At 37.2% G+C, this 16,916-nt stretch overlaps 1 protein-coding gene across 3 annotated transcripts in view; it reads left to right on the forward strand.

The window, feature by feature from the left end:
- PHF14 (PHD finger protein 14) overlaps positions 1 to 16,916 on the forward strand; it is a 285,535-nt gene that overhangs the window by 224,970 nt on the left and 43,649 nt on the right. For 2 of the 3 annotated variants that reach the window (XM_030550666.1, XM_030550667.1), the window contains exon 18: positions 6,758 to 6,871. The exons of the other annotated variant lie outside the window; for it this stretch is intronic. In XM_030550666.1, the coding sequence (XP_030406526.1) occupies positions 6,758 to 6,871 (114 nt within the window). The remainder of the gene's footprint in view (positions 1 to 6,757; positions 6,872 to 16,916) is intronic. 3 annotated transcript variants of the gene reach the window in all.

The following is a 16,916-nucleotide window of genomic DNA, read 5'->3' on the forward strand; positions in this document are numbered from 1 at the left end:
CTTGTAAGCCATTAAGAGAGTTGGGTAAAGAAAGGGAGGCAATGGACTGAAGAACCATATTTTATCTTGCTATTGTAATTTTTTTGCTCAGTGTCCTGCTTCTCCTACAGGGATTCAACAAAACATTTATATTTGCCTATAGAGACCCTAAAGGAGGCTTATTTGCAGTCCTAAAGATTTCTGTCATGTTCTCCAACCTCCATGGAAAAAAAATAATAATAAACACACTCCCAGCTACTCATTCCTTCACCTCAGACATTCCATGATCCCGATGCTGGAATGGTCAGATCTTGTTTCTCAAACCAGGGAACTGAAAATCAGTTTTAAATGGACTACTATAAATATATAAAAATACTCAATGCCATTTTTCTTGTTTTCTGTTTTCTAGTTACAAGGGTCTGAATGTTGCTCTCTATTGTTTCTGTTTTTGTTTAAATCAGAGAACACCAACATAGGAAACAATCCTAAGGGTAGTTACAACATATAAATAGCCCTCCCTGAAAGCATTACAAAGGATCTGGTGATGAGCGAAAATGTGAATGGAGTGATTGTCCCAGACTGTTCACCTCTTGCCTTTTGAGTATATGTTCAGGGAGTTCAAATGGATGTATTGGACTAAACTGCAAACACTATGTCAACATAAAACTTGAATTTATTTTTTCTAGAGGTCATTATATTGGAGAAAGTCAGTAATGAGCATCTCCGCTTGCAATTTCCAAGAATGCATTGCTTGATATCCTTGCAATTAGTGGCTCTAGAGAGAAGGAAAGTGGCATATCAAAAGTACATATTCTGTGTTTTATGTGATGACATCTAAAATAACTTTTGTAATGAGCATTATAACAAACCAGGGGTGGCTCCAGGCCCCAGCACGCCAAGCGTGTGCCTGGGGCGGCATGCCGCCGGGTGGCACTCTGCCGGTCGCCGAGAGGGCAGCAGGCAGGGAGCCTTTGGCGGCTTGCCTGCGGAGGGTCCGCTGGTCCCGCGGCTTTGGTGGACCCTCCGCAGGCGCGACTGCAGGAGGTCCACCGGAGCCGCAGGACCGGCAACCAGCAGAGCGCCCTCACGGCATGCTGCCGTGCTTGGGGCAGCAAAATGTCTAGCGCCGCCCCTGTAACAAACACAGTACAATTGGCGCAGATTTATAGAATTGTTCCATATTTTAAAATGTTGCTATCTATGCAGTTATCAAAGCCGCAGTTATCAAAGCCACAGTATCAACTAGTGGAGGTGTTTAAAGTGCTTTTAATTTTGACCAGCCTAATGTAGATACATATATGTTGGAGGATAAACCAAAGAGTAATGTTAGTAAATCTGCATTTTATTTTCAAGAGTTCCTCCCTCACATAGGTTACCTGACTGCAGGGTTATTATAACTTAGGAAATGATGCTTCAGAACAGACAAATACCAAGACATGCTAGTTAAGCTAAGATAGCTAAGATGAATACACAGAATCATAGAAATGTGAGGCTAGAAGGAGCCATCCCTTAAAGGTACTTGTCCAACCTGTTCTTAAAAGCCTCCCAAAGATGGGGATTCCACAAACTCCCTTGGAAGCCTATTCCAGAACTTACACTTACAGTTAGAAAGTTTTCCATAATATCTAATCTAAATCTCTCTTGCTACAGTTCAAATATGCTTAAAGACTGTTAACAGGTTCCCCTTCAGTCTTCTTTTCTCAAGACCAAACATGCCCAGGTTTTTAACTTTTCCTCATAGGTCAGATTTTCTAAACCCTTTGTCATTTTTGTTGCTCTCCTCTGGACTCTCTCCAGTTTATCCATATTTTTCCTAATGTGTGTCATCCAGAATTTGGACACAGTACTCCAACCAAGGCCTCACAAGTGTTGAGAAGTGCAGGACAGTTACTTCCCATGTCTTATGTACAACACTTCTGTTAAAGTCCTGCAGAATGATATTAGCCTTTTTCACAACTGCATCATATTGTTTTCTCATATGCAATTTGTAATCCACTATAACCCCCAGATCCTTTTCAGCAGTGCTACCATCTAGCTGATTAGTCCACATTTTGTACTTGTGCATTTGATTTTTCCTTCCCAAGCATAGTACTTTGCACTTATCGTTATTGAATTTCATCTTATTGATTTCAGACCAATTTTCTGATTTGTCAAAGTTGTTTGGAATTCTAATCCTGCCCTGCACAGTGCTTGCGGCCCCTCCCAGCTTGGTGTCATCTGCACATTATATAAGCGTGTTCTCCACTCCGTTATCCAAGTCATTAATAAAAATACTGAGTAGTATCAAAACCAGGACTGACCCTGAGGGTCACCAGTATTCTGTGGAGTGGCTCTAGACTGTTATGCATATCCATAGGAAAAGTGGAGAGGCACACACAGACAAACACTCTTCCCCCCCAACATCCGAAAATATTTTAATAAATGGTATTCTATTATTGTTTAACAGTGTGATTAAAACTACGATTAATCACTACTATTTTTTAAATCTCGCAATTAATCATGATTAATTATTTTTTAACCATTGGACAGCCCTAATATCAGTGTCCATTCTCTCAGTTTGACAAAGAACTATTGATAACTACACTTTGAGTATGTTGTTTCAACCCACGTTACAGTAATTTAATCTAGACTTCATTTCTCTAGTTTGCTTATGAGAATGTCATGTGAGACTGTGTCGAAAGCCTTACTAAAATCAAGATATATCCCATTTACTCTTCTCCCCATCCACTAGGTCAGTATCCCTGCCAAAGAAGGAAAGTAGATTGGTTTGTCATGATTTGTTCTTGAAAAATCCATACCGGCTATTCCTTATAACCCTACTATTTGCTAGGTGCTTACAAATGAATTATTTAAAAGTTTGTTCCAGTATCTCCAGTATCTTTCCAGATATTGAAGTTAGCTGATTGTTCTGTAATTCCTGGCACTCCTTATTCCCATTTTTAAAGTTAGGTACTACGTTTGCTTTTCTCAAGTCCTCAACGGTGCTCCATGAGTTCTCAAAGATAATTTCCAATGGTTCTGAAACTGCTTCAGCTAGTTCCTTAAGTACTCAAGGATGAATTTTGTCAGGCCCTGCCAACTTGAATACACCTAACTTATCTAAATATTCTTTAACCTGTTCTTTCTCTATTTTTCATTGCATTCCTTTTTCCTTGTTGTTAATATTAATTGTATTAAGTATCTGGTTACCATTAACCTTAACTGAAACAAAACAGGCTTTAAAAATGTCAGCCTTCTTGATGTCATCCATTATTAACTCTCCTTCCCTGCTAAGTAAAGGATCTACACTTTCCTTTTTCTTTTTCTTGCTCATAATGTAATAATAGAACTCTTCTTATTGCCTTTTCTGTCCCTTGCTGGGTGCATGCATTTTGTGCATTAACCTTTCTGATTTTGCCCCTACGTGCTTGTTCTAGTCTTTTATACTTCTCCTTAGCAATTTGTCCATGTTTCCACTTTTTTTAGGATTTTTTTTTTATTTTCAAGTCATTAAAGAGCTCCCGATGGAGCCATATTGGCCTCTTCCTACCTTTTCTTCACATTAGCATAGTTTGCAGTTTAATACTGTTCCCTTGAAAAACGGTCAGCTCTCCTGAACAGCTTTTCCCTTAGATTTTCTTCCCATGCAACCATACCTACCAATTTTCTGATTTTGTTAGTCTGCATCTTTGAATTCCATTGTCATTATTTTGCTACTGTAACTCCTTCATTTCCTTAGAATCTATCTAGAATGTATATCTGTTTAGGATCTATCATTTCATGATCAGTTTCACCCAAACTGCTTTCCACCTTCAGATTTGCTATCAATTAGTCCCTGTTGATCACAAGCAAGTCTTAACTGGCTGTCCCCTGGGTTACTTCTCTCCTTTCTCAAAGAAAAAAGTTGTCCTCAATACATACTAAGAACTTACTGGAATGTGGTGTTTTGCCATGTTACTTTTCAACAGATTCCTGTGTAGTTAAAGTCCCCTACTACTACCTTGTCTTTTATTTTGAGTATTTCAGTTGTTTGTTCTAGAAAAGCCTCATCCACCTCTTCTTCCTAAGTTGATGGTTTATAGTGCATACCTACCTTAATATCGCCCTTATTTTTTTACCCCTTCTGTCTTTACCCAGAAACTTTCAACTGGTCTGCCTCTCACCTCCTTCTGGATCTCAGCACAAGTATATATTCTTGATATATAGTGCCACCCCTTCTCTGTTTTTACCCCTCCTGAATAAACCAATATTCTAGTCATGAGACATATTCCATCAAATCTCTGTGACACCAATTAAGTCATTATTTAGCTTATGCACTAATGCTTCCAGTTCTTCCTGTTTATTCCATATATTCCTTGCATTTGTGTATAGACATGTAAGATGATGAGCACATTCCCCCACTTATTTCCCTCTTGTTGCTCCTATAACCTTATTGTAATTTTCCATGTCCCCCTGCCCAACAGTTAAACCTCTGTTTATGATTAGCTGTTGGCTTTTGTCAACAGCTGCCCCCTTTGAACCTAGTTTAAAGCCCTCCTCACTATGTTGCCAAGTCAGTACGTGAATATGCTCTTCCCCTTCTTGGTTAAGTGGGCCCCATCTCCTCCCAGAAGACCTTTTTTCTGAAACAGCATCCCATAGTCAAGGAAGCTGAAGGACTCAGAAAAACAGACTCTCAGTGATATGTTTTTGTGCTAACTTTTTTCAATATATTTATGAATGACCTGCCTCCAACCATTGCAAGGCCATTCAGTATGCAGATTACATCTACTTTGCTTCATGAGAGAGAGATTTCAAAAAGTTTGAGGACATCCTAAATCAGAATATGGCAGCAATCAGTAGCTAATGCAAGATGTGGAGACGTAAGCCCACTGGGTCAAATACAATGCTGTCATGCTTCCATCTCAACCATGCCACGACATCGAGAACTCAATATCTTCCTGAATGGAGAATGACAGACACATGGCCCAAAGCCATTATATGTAGGAGTAACTCACCTACAAGGACCATCTCACCAAGGTTAATCAGAAGATTACATGCAGAAATGGCCTCTTAAATAAGCATGGGATCTCGACTGAGGCATTGTGTAAACACTGTGTAACTCAGTGCTAGAGCACTGCTTAGTTGGAGAGTACTGTGCTGCTGTGTGGTTAAATTCCCCACAGAGTTATTTGATGTAAAATTGAATCAAACAATGAGAATAATAGGACCTATGGCACCAAGAAAAGTTTCACTGGCTACCAGTTCTCTCTAATATCCTGCCTCCTAACATCCAGGGTTATATTGCAGAAAAGAAATTCCTTGACAAAATCCAAGAAATGCCACAACTTCCAATTTTCAGATATATATAGGAAATGCCTTGCCACTGACTCATCAGCGGAAGACCTATCTAGACTACGATATCAACCATATCTATGGCGGATGCTGCCAAACAGAATGGGAACAAGCTGCTCAATCTGTAAAAAATCTCCTTCCTCATCATTCAGTCTCATAAGAGACTGCCTGGCTTCAAACTGCCATGCTAGTCTGATGCAGGCTTAACTGTTTCATATGCTCGTTGGCGAGGTGTGTGGCAAATGACCACACCCAGGGACTCGGGAACAGCCCTTTGTAGCTGCAATTGAGGATCCTGCACATCTATTAAATGACTGCTCATCTCATGCTAGTCTATCCAGACTCCACACTGCTGATCCTGAGACTATTGAGTGGATAAAACATGTGATACACAAGTCCTTTTGACATTTTTTCTTTTTGTACTTTAATATCTGTTTTATCTTCCTACTTTATATTTTATATTTTCAGCATCTTTCCATGTTTATTGCATCACTTGTGCATTTACAAATTATAATACTGAATTGTTAAAGCATCTGATGGACTGATTCAGTAAGAACTGTGCACAGTTTTATGTTCTACATCAGCTTTCAATGAGCCACAAAACAGATTTGCATGGGGTTTGGATGACATGGATTATACAGTAGGTGAAATGTTTATTGGATCTAGTGCTAGATTTGAGAGCATTCATTAAAAACAAAAGAAAAATGAAATGGACCAGATTCTCTTTTCAGTTACACCTATCTAAATCTATTGGGCCAAATTCAAACTTAATAAAAATGAACCACAGCTCCCATGGAATTTTTGGATCAAACTCAGTAGTGACATAAAGCGAGGGACAAATTCTGCCCTTAATGGTATTTATTGATTGTCAGAACACCTATGGTTATTAGTGTACTTGTGTCTGTTTTCTCTAATGCTTAAATATGTGTAATTAAGCTTTAAATAATACAGGCAACTAGGATGCAATTGGCAAGTTCTCTGCTTCACTGGTAGGTGGAAGTACTAGTCAGATTGTGTTTGAAAACTTAAGCAATACTTAATAATTACCTTTTAAGTGCCTTGTTTTTCAGTTCTTGTTCTGCCTTGCTCCCAGCTGATTGCAGAATCATGCCTCTACTCATTCAATTTGGAAGAAAATTATTTTTTCCTTTCCACATGAAAGGAAGGTGAAGGCAGGAGAGAAGATAATACTAATACTAATACAGAACTGTATATCTTCAAATATGTACAAACATTTACTAATTCTTACAATACTCTGCGTAAGGTATGTAATACCCCTATTTTATAGATGGAAAAAACTGAGACAGAAGTTAAATGACCTGGCCAGGTTAGAAGGTGTTTAGGACTTAGGAGTTTCAGACTTCCATGCCTGTATTCAGACCACAGTACCTCTAAAAAGTCTCTCTTTTGTGGAGTACCACTTCAATACACGTCTGAGGGGTCTATTTGTCTCTGTTGCCCTCAGGACTCCGAACCGTCAAATGAAGTGGTCTCAGAGGCCCCAGGTAATGTGGTACCCTCTACCTCAAGAAGCAGCTCTGAAGAGCTGGTAGCGATGGCACAGAAACATCCAGAAGAGGTAGGACATGCTGTGTCTATTCTATTCCTAAATTTATGTTGGGTATATAGGTTTACTGCAATTTTTCATGCCTGGTCTTAACTTTACTTATAGCAAAGCCTTTGTTAAAGGTAGAGGTCAAGTTGACCCTTCCACACTGTGTCCCTGGCACCTAAGATCTCAGCCCTGCTGCAATGCCTAGGGCCTCAACCAATGCTGTCCATTAGCTAAGCCCATTCTGTCTACTGTTAACTGAGACTCTCATAATGAATGACTAAGCTTTCCAGGAATACTTGAAAATATTTTGCTCATTCCTTATTTCTCATACATTCATGGCTGCAAGAATTCCTTCAAACCCTGGGGAAGTCAGAAGAAATGGAGGATTTTTGTTTATGTAAAGCTATCGCCAAACTTCTCAGAAGTAAACTTGGCTAGGTTACCTTGGCCATGATCTGAAGGGAATTTCTCCCTCATTTGTAAGGAAAGGAATCTGTTTTAGCCCTCATTAAGAACACCTGGCTGGCACCACATACTATGTACATGGTCTATTCATATGGCCAGGCTCCCCGCTGCTATGATAAAGCCTTGGTCCTCAGTCCCTAAAGTCAGCTCAGCAGTAGCTCCCGCTTGGATAGGAAATCCTCCCTACCTATTGAATGCCATTATTTGATTTTTCCTACAAAAGAATGTACCGTAGATAGAGTTCTTAAAAGGTTCTTTGATTATGTGGCTGACAACTTGGCATTTCTGGTCTCTCTTTCTATGTGATTTTTATGGCATGACAAATTATAGAAATGTTGCTAAAATGTTACAAAAGACAGCAGTTGAGTGAACCCTCAGCACCTCTAAAAAGACAGCATCAGAGTCCACACTGCAGGTGCCAACTTGTGACTGAACTCCATAATATGTCCTAAGACTCATTCTGTCTCTGAACCTACATCATGGGTACCGTTCCATAACAGGGGAAGTAAGCTTTCTGTAAAATTTGAAATCCTGACCCTGTCCTGTACTGGGAAACATCTTTTTAGGGGATGACTGTTTCCAATTTCAAAATGTCTTATTGAAATAGGGGTACTACCTCAGCCCATGAGGAGAAGCCTTAATTTTCTATTTCCCGAGAGCCCCTAAGAGTTTTAGATTATTCCTTTCCTTACTATAGACCTGTCAGGAAACATTATCAAATGAAGTGGTTATTATCTTGAAACCAGTCCTACTCCTTTCTGTTTTTTTCTGGCTAGAGTCCTCATAAAGAAAGACATAGAATTTCTGCCGTTCAGTATCAAGGGAAGTATGGCTCGTCTAATGTTGGGCCCTTTCTTTAGTCTCCTGGTGCTATTTTTAGAGCTATTTTAATATATTCTGGAACATCCTGCTCTCCCTGATAGTTTTGTCACTATGTCCAGCAAAAAAGAACAGAGTTCTTTACCACAGGACATTCAGTAATTATTAACATTCTGTCTTAAGTGAGATCACCGGTTTACCCCATTTATTTTCTGGCAATACCATTACTTTTAGATCTTAAATTATGATGGTCAGTTTATCCCACCTAAGTGGTCCCACCCCCAGATCTCAGGACAATATAATACAGATTATTACTAATAATTCTAATAATGATCTGAATAGCAGATCTGAATAGCAGATCAAATAATGATCTGAATAGCAGAGAATAGCTTGGTCTATTAATATTAATAAATTCTGGCTCCTAATTTCTGGCTTTGCCAGTTTACTCCAGTGATTGGCACTGATTCTGGCACAGTTTCTCGATGTTTCTCTGGCACATATCTCCAATGGAGAGGTCAAGATTAAGAGTACATGTCATGAGATTAGCGGTGGACAGGAGGGGAAAGATGGGTTTCAGAGAAAGGAGTGAATGATGACAGAGAGAGGAAGAGGAAAAAAGAAAAAGAAGGGGAAGATTGATAATTATATGAATTTTGTCCTTGAAAAAGTCTGAAATTCTGGCGAGAGGTACCCTAGCGAGTTCAAGGAGAGGGATGGAAGACAGAGAAATGATGTTAAGGCTTTAGGACTAATTGAGTGTTATATTGTTTAGCCAGCTGGACAAGGGAAGGACAAACATATAGGCAGCCTGTGAGGGAATGAGACTGTCTTCAAAGATGCTCACTATAGCATAAGCAAGACTAGAGAGAGGTGAGACAGGGAGAGAGTTAGGGTTGGTTTTACAGGGAATTGAGTAGAAGAGGAGAGGAACAATGGTATCTTGCCTAATTCCAAGCCCACAACAGGATATAATTGGTGTCAGTTGTACATTGGTAACTCATTGTGAATGCAAATTAATGTGACTTACACATGGAAGGCCTTAGAATCGTAGAATTATTTCTAACTGGAAACATGTCTGAGAGGCACTGCTTTATCTTACATCTTCATTAACAATCCTTTCAGTTGACTTTTCTCACTGCAACACTGTCACTGTGTAAATTACACCAGGTAATACTGAGAGTGACATATACCATTTTATCAAGGAATAATATATACCATAATTTGTGTACAATCTGAACGTGGCCCATAAAGTGCTGATAAGAAGACAGGTAAAAAAACATGTAATCACCCAAAGAGATGGAAATAGGAGAGGGAAACAGAGAAATCAGAATGTTTAATAGGCTGAAGATTTCAAAAGTATGGCATTAACAGGAGCTGGGGGAGAGCAAGTGAGAAGTAATGAAGATGGTGATCAAAACGAGGGATGTCAGAATTGAGGGAGGCAGGAATTGAGGGAGGCAGGAAGAAAACAGTTCATGGTGAATACAAACGGTGAAACATCCCAGCCTAAAAGTTACAGATTAGTTTCTATAAACTAGAATTTTCATCTGCCAGTGATGTGTCTTTGTTTCAGATACACCAATCTGAATCCAATATTCTTGGGAATTATTTGTAATTTATTGCTAATTCTAATATTTGTAGTGTGTGTGGCTTCAGTTGGACTATCAGAGTAGTTTTCTGGGAGGGTGTTATTTTGTTGGTTTTGTTTTTGTTAACAGAACTCACAGCAAAATTCCTAGCTTCCCTTTCTCTCTGATTGCTAAAAGAGCTTCACCCTGGGTGAATAGAAGGACAAGGTGGGATCTGCTCCCGTTCTACCCTTCTTCCCTCATGATCTTTACTATGCTCATGTCTTCTTTCAAATTAGATTGTAATCTCTTTATGGTAATGGCCATGTCCACATTTATGTTTACAGTGCATAGATAATATAGAGCTCTGAACCTTATTTAGGGCTTGGGATGCTACCATAACACAAATAATCATAAAAAGTTAATAACGTCTTTGCAGTTTGGTGCTTTTGCCTGTTGTTCGTATGACATGAGGGACTAAGGCAGTTACTGTAGATTATAGTACATGGGATGCAGAAACGTAGTTAATGCATGATACTGTAAAGCAGTTTTTTTTAAGTTAGAAGGATATGTTGTTTCTGTAGTTTCCACACTTATGCACTTCTGAATAAAATAATCTAAAATTTGTAGTTGTTTTATAATACTATTGTACTCACAACATTCATATCACTCACAAAATCCATACTAAACACATAGGAAGTTTTCTGCTTTATTATAATGAAGAGCTGCTGGAGTTAAGATTATATAACTGTTTCCATTATAACACCAGACTTTCTTTTCACTCACCTGTAACTTGCTGAATATGCTCATGCTTATTCTCTGCATGACAGCTTTCTTTTTTCTTTTAAAGTTGAAGCAATTATAGTTCAGCTGCTTTTATGTGAGGAAAGTGGGGAAATGGCACTTTTCTCATTTTATATATAGTGACTGGCCTACGGTCCACATGGCTGAGGTTTAAAGGATGAAATATGGGATGAGGAGCAGTGTCTTTCATTGTTTTGAGGAAAACCAATTTGGATTCAACAGATCTTGCAAGCTGATCTGCATGGGTAGTAGACCTTTGCACCCATGTGGAGCCGAGTTGACTTCAACAGGATTTTATGTGGGCAGATCCAGCTGCCGAATTAGGTCATATCTTTATAATTCGTGTAGTAAGCATGCACAGTAGAATTTTTTACTAAACCCACAAAATGCACACCTTAGGATGTCTATATTATGCATGCAAGTATGCCTAACCTAGCTGCACACTAAATTCAATAGTCCACAGAATTACGCCAAACTGACTGGAGCAGGGCTATTTTCCAAATGTTTAACAGAAATACAGACCAAAATATCCTTTTCTTATAAAAAAGAATTCTTGCATCCTGATTTTGAATAGTCCTTGAGCTGATAGCCTGACATTTTAAAGTTTGCTTTACATGGAAATAACCCTTCCCTAGTCTTAGCCCCGAAGAAACTGGTTTTGATTTCTCTGTCTTGAGTTTGAAAATCAGGTTTTATTCAGTAGATTTTTGGCAAAACTCGTTAGGAGTGATGGTAGTAGTTGCATGGGTAGCTAAATTTGCTTCGAAGTAAGCTGGCTAGCCACTTATGGCTGAGGTATTTAGGTAATGTTTGATTATGTTCTGTTGTTTGAGAAAAAGTATGTGATAGTGTAATTAAAGACAATATTTCAATGTGTACACAAGAGGGGAAGAATTTATGTGCGCAACCTTAACTTCAGCATTGCTTAATCATCATTTTCCTAGAGAATTGGGAATAATATTTGCTTTCCATTAAATTGTATTCTGGTGCGTGTTATCTTTCATGAAGTTCTTGCAATGATAGTGTTTAATACAGGAATTTTATCAACCTAATCACTTCAAACTTCACTTGGTACACTCTGTTTTTAATAAGCTGCTGAATAAGAAGAAAATCCTGTCTTTGTCTGTTGGTTCCTTTAAACCCAGGCCTCAGAAAAAATCACATTAAACTATCTCATTCTTCAATTGAAAGTAAAATAGAAACAAATGAGGTATGTTTAATAGCTTCTTTTGACAATCCTGAAGCAAATCAATTTATCACATTGTACTAGTGTGGGCCTAGAGGCTTACAGAGCTCTTCTTCCTGCATGTATGTGTTAGGAAAGCAATACCGATTCAGATAAAATGCCATGCTAGGCTTTTCCTTTTATTCAACCACCAGAATCTTACGAGTTCATGGCATTTAGCTCTGATGCGAAAAGTATGTTTTTGAGCCTTTAGGTAAAATGTAGAATGATGATATTGTAGAATGCAAGCATGCATATTGCCTTTGTATCTGATTTGCTTTCTGACTGCAGTGCTAAAACTACCAAAACTGAACAAAGCCTCGAGATACTGAGCTAAGAAAAGATGAAAATACATGCCCATTAATCTGTTTCTGAACTATTAGGTATTCGTTGCTCACAGCATATCTGGATAGAGTGTAGCTTTTTTCCATCAGTAATTCACTGCTGTAGTATAGTGCTCTGTTTTATGGGGAAAGATGTGTTTTGTACTTAAGTCAACTGCTATTACTCATAAGTACTCTACAGGTAGTTTAAAAGGATTATGGATGTTGGCAAGAGTCTTGCCAGCCATTAAAATAATTCCATTTGTCTTCTAAAGGCTAGAGGAGACTTCTACATTATTTCAAATATGAGCAAAGGGAATGTCCCTTATTTTTATGACCACAAATGGCAGCTGACATTTTCTTTTGTTTTTCACTACTCTCCACCCCTTGATCTTTAAATAAAAAATTGTTTTCCAAGTCCCATTGCCTCTTAGAGCTTCAGTAGATTCTAAAGCTTGCATTAAAAGAGCTTTCAAAAAACCCAAACCTGTCAACTTAATCAGCAGAGCCTAATATCCAATCTTATTTTATTGTGTAGGCTTTTTGCCTTTAAACAAAGTGAAATGTGACTTGTTTATATTGACATTGAATCAAAGGGAGTGCTATGGCAAAATGTGCAGCAATACTTTTCTGATACCTTCTCCATCCTCTTAACCTCAGTAACACCAGAAAGACACTAAATAACTATTATTTTGATAAATATCTGTCATATGCAGGTCAGAAAATAATTCAAGGGCCTCCATTAGGTTATGAAGAATAAACAATCGGAGGGGCAAAAATAATTCATGCACACAAGGACATGCAAGAAAATGTTAAGCAGCATACACAGTACAGTACCTTGACTTTTGCCCTTGTAAACAGACCAGATGCTTTCATTTTTTTTCTTACTTCAAAGACAGTGCAATATTTTCCTTCGGTTTCCTGCAGCTGTCAACTTAAACACCTGTAAGAGAAGAATTATAGTAGACTGTTGCTGGTATTTCAACTATAAATATTTTGTTGTCTCTTAGATGAAGTTAATTGGAAAGAAAATAGAGTTATCCACATAGCATGGCTTGGACTACCTATTTACCCTTGTACACTTCAGTTTTGTTGTTCTTTTATTTAAAGCGTTATCCCACTCGGAAGAGTGACTGTGAGGTTACCTGGTGATTGTGACTGAGCATCTCCATATTAAATTTGTTCAGTTTACAAATAGAGATGATTCTTTCTTAAACTGCCAACCTAGTAAACTCTGCCTGGGATCTGAAAGTCAAGTGAGGTTCTTTCCTTCTTAGTTTTCATCATTAGTAATAAAACTTCTGCAGGCCAGATTGTGTCCTTAGTTATATCTGTGTAAATACATTATTTTCTAATTACATCCTTAGCCGCACTTATACAAATTCACTCCTGTGCAGAGGGCCTGTACAAAATCTGTGAACCACTTGTATTGAATTTCACAGTGTCTGTTGTATGTGGCATAGCAAGAACAGTGATTTGTAGCAGCATAGAATTTAGAGGTGGAAAAGACATATTAGATTATCCAGGTCATCTCCTGGGTAATGCAGGCTTGTTCTCTGCAGTACTTTTTCTAGGATTTTATCTAGTTTAGTTTTAAAAGATTTAAGTGATGGTACTTCTGCCACTTCCCTTTGGAGTCTTTTCCTCAGCTTATGTACTCCTGTCCAAATCATGCCCCATGGAACACTGCTGTTACCTTTTTTCTTTCTCCTCTTTGATGGCTAATATATTTAAAAATTGTAATAAATTACCACACCGTGATTGCTGTGCACTTAAACTATTTTCTTGAATTTATACAAAAGTCAGATACATTCTAATGAGGTCTTAAACCTGAAGCTTAGTTGTCAGTTATCTGTGATCTGGCTATTCAGGTGAGGGTGCAGGCTCCTACCGACAGGCCTGTGTTCCAAACTAACGCAGAGGTTATTTATCTATCCAGATTACCTGGTATTCAAAAGGTGAAAATAAGTCTTGTGTCCTATTTCTTTATGATAGGTGTTTGTGGTAGTCTAATGACTTGGTTTCCCATTAATACTTTTCCATTTTCATAACAGAGGAAATTAGCACTATATTATATTTGATATGTGTTTACTTGGGTTCTTGATTATTTTAAGAAGAAATGTTATCAATAAAAAGGAGAAAGTGTTGCCTTTTGCATGACGAAGTGATTGCTTCTGTCAGAATAAACAGGAATGCATGGCAGCTTGGCACATACAACTCTGAAAATTACTTAAGGCTTAAGCATTTGATTTTACTGTTTGGCTTACTTTAAATACTGTTCTTCAGTTTCTTATTTTTTATCTGATCTCCTCAAATGGCAATGTTTTATGTAATTTCTTAAATAACAAAAACATTAAGGTCACAAGGTAGCTGGAGAAATGTTGCCATATAATATTGCTTTTTAAGTTAATTTATTATGCAGGTTTAAGCTATAAATGGCCTTACAGAATTATAAAACTAGGCCTCTTGAAAGAACATTATTACTTAAAAAATGAATTACTCCTGTTTAAAATGTTCACAAATCCAAGACATTTGTCTTTATTTAACCTTTTCACAGTCTATGCCCCTCTTTAAAATACACTCAGTCCTATTTCATCTGTTACTTGGGAAGGTATTTAATACATGACTTGGCATCATTTGCATTATACAAGAAGATTAACTTTACAAGCTCGGCTATTAATCTGAGTAGCTCTACATATTGACCTATGAAAGAACATAATTAAGTTAGCTTAATTAAGTTAATTAATTGTCACACTCTGATGAACTTATATTGAGAGGAAATTAAAGGCAAATAGAAATCAGCATTCACTGGTTTGAAATCATATTTTAAAACATTTTACAATGATACATTATATTTAGATGACGAAAGTATCTACTGTATAATAACCAAAGTACAGGCAATTAAAAAATATTAAAAGCTAAGAATCCCCGGAGTATTAGACTCACTTCCCAATGCGGACAAAAACAGATCTTGAAAAGTTAATGCTAGGAGTTCAGAAAATAAGTTATTTTTCTATACTCTATTGTATTTAGAAATTAATTCCACTGTCTATACATTGACTACTCTGAGAAGGATACCATATAAGCTAGACAACAAGTGTTACAGCCTGATCCCAGATGTATTTTGGTTGGGGAGAGTGAGAGAGAAAGAGGGTAAGCAGAACTCAAACTCAAAAGTATAATGGTACATGTCAGAACAGGAACATTTTTCAAATGCTTTAGAGGAAGGAAGAAACAGGCTCCTAGTGTGTACCCCCTTAACTGCATGTCTGTAAGGAGGAATGGCTGCAGGTGCACTTGAAGGGAATATAAAAGTTTGTAGCAAAAATTCAGTGTAAACATTCTACATGAGGAACATTTAAAAGCACATTCCATCAATCTTTGTACATATTTGGATGTACATTGTTGTCTCTTCAGAGAGCTTTCTATTCTAGCAGAAAAAATGGAGAAAGATATAAATGAATGCAACATATTTATTGAGATTCATTCTGCAAGATTAATTGTTTTCACTAATTTTAATTAATTTATGTATGTGTAATTAATATTTTTATTTTATATGCTTGTTGTGTATAAGCAGCATGTATGAAGTCCTGAAAGGAGCCAGGATTTCATCCTGTATTTCTGTTGTTAAAATCATCATTTTTACCCAAGTAAAGCAAATATTTTTCTGGAGGTTTTTGATTGCCAGCAGTTCTAGATAATATTGAAGTGTCATATAGCTGTATTCATTGCACTATGCAAATATGGCATCATTGAAAACCAATGAAATTACAATCTGAAACCAAATTCATTTTAGAAATTAGTTATGCACCACTTTTATATGCAGAATATGCCTATGAATAAGTAGAGAATTCACTCCTTCAAAGTAGAAAAATACTTTTCTGTTCCTGAATACTACTATTTCTGTTTCACTTGCAAGTTCAACCTGATGTTTTGAAAACTAGTTGGAGTCAAAAGAAACCCAGTTATGCCTGACTCAGAGAATCAGACTTATCAAATACTAGTTAATCGGACTCAATTTTATTCCCTTTCTCCCCCGTTAGATTAGCATCCACAAAAGCTTTATATTGTAACACACTTTGATTTAAAATAACAATGCTATTATGCTTTGTTTGCTGGCCCTTTTAAACAGACCTAGAATGCTTGGCTTCTAGTAATATTTCAATAAGAAACCACTGTTTTATTTTCAGATTAAACCCCTTTAAAAATCACAAGAAATAAGATAAGGGTTTTTTGCTAGAGGAAGAGAATGGGAAATGAAACAGAAAATTAGAACTATTTAAACTCTTGAGTTGGAAAATGGTAGCAACATCTATATTTTGGGGCTAGGTTCTCAACTGCTGTAAATTGTCATAACTACCTCGATTTCAGTGGAGCTATGACAGTTTACACCAGCTGAGAATTTGCCCCTGGATATTTCAAGGCTATTGTCACCATTGTCATTAGCAATTTGCACTCCTATGTGAAGTATATGTTTAACTATTTCTGTCTGGAGTCAATTTCATCTGGTTCCTGCCTTCTAAAACACATGTATACCTTATTAGTCTAGCTTTTAGAAGAGTTTTGTTATTTCCCCCATTATCTGGTATATTTGAATTAAAAGGTAAGCAATTAAATTATTTGTTCATAGTATCACAATGTGGCATTATATGGTATGAACAAATCCATGATCCTTTTTATAGGCGAAGTATAATCTCAATATGTTTGTTTTTATTTTTAATGTCACAGGTTGAAAATATAATTTGAATGCCTTTAAATCATAAGAGGTGTCAAACAATGAAACTCAAGCATTATTGACAGTTTCAATGTCATCTTTAAGTTAGTGGAGATAAGAAGAGGTTAGCCTGTAGTCATTAATAGTGTAG

This window comes from Gopherus evgoodei, chromosome 2 (genome assembly GCF_007399415.2).
Source record: "Gopherus evgoodei ecotype Sinaloan lineage chromosome 2, rGopEvg1_v1.p, whole genome shotgun sequence".
Classification (NCBI taxonomy): domain Eukaryota; kingdom Metazoa; phylum Chordata; order Testudines; family Testudinidae; genus Gopherus; species Gopherus evgoodei.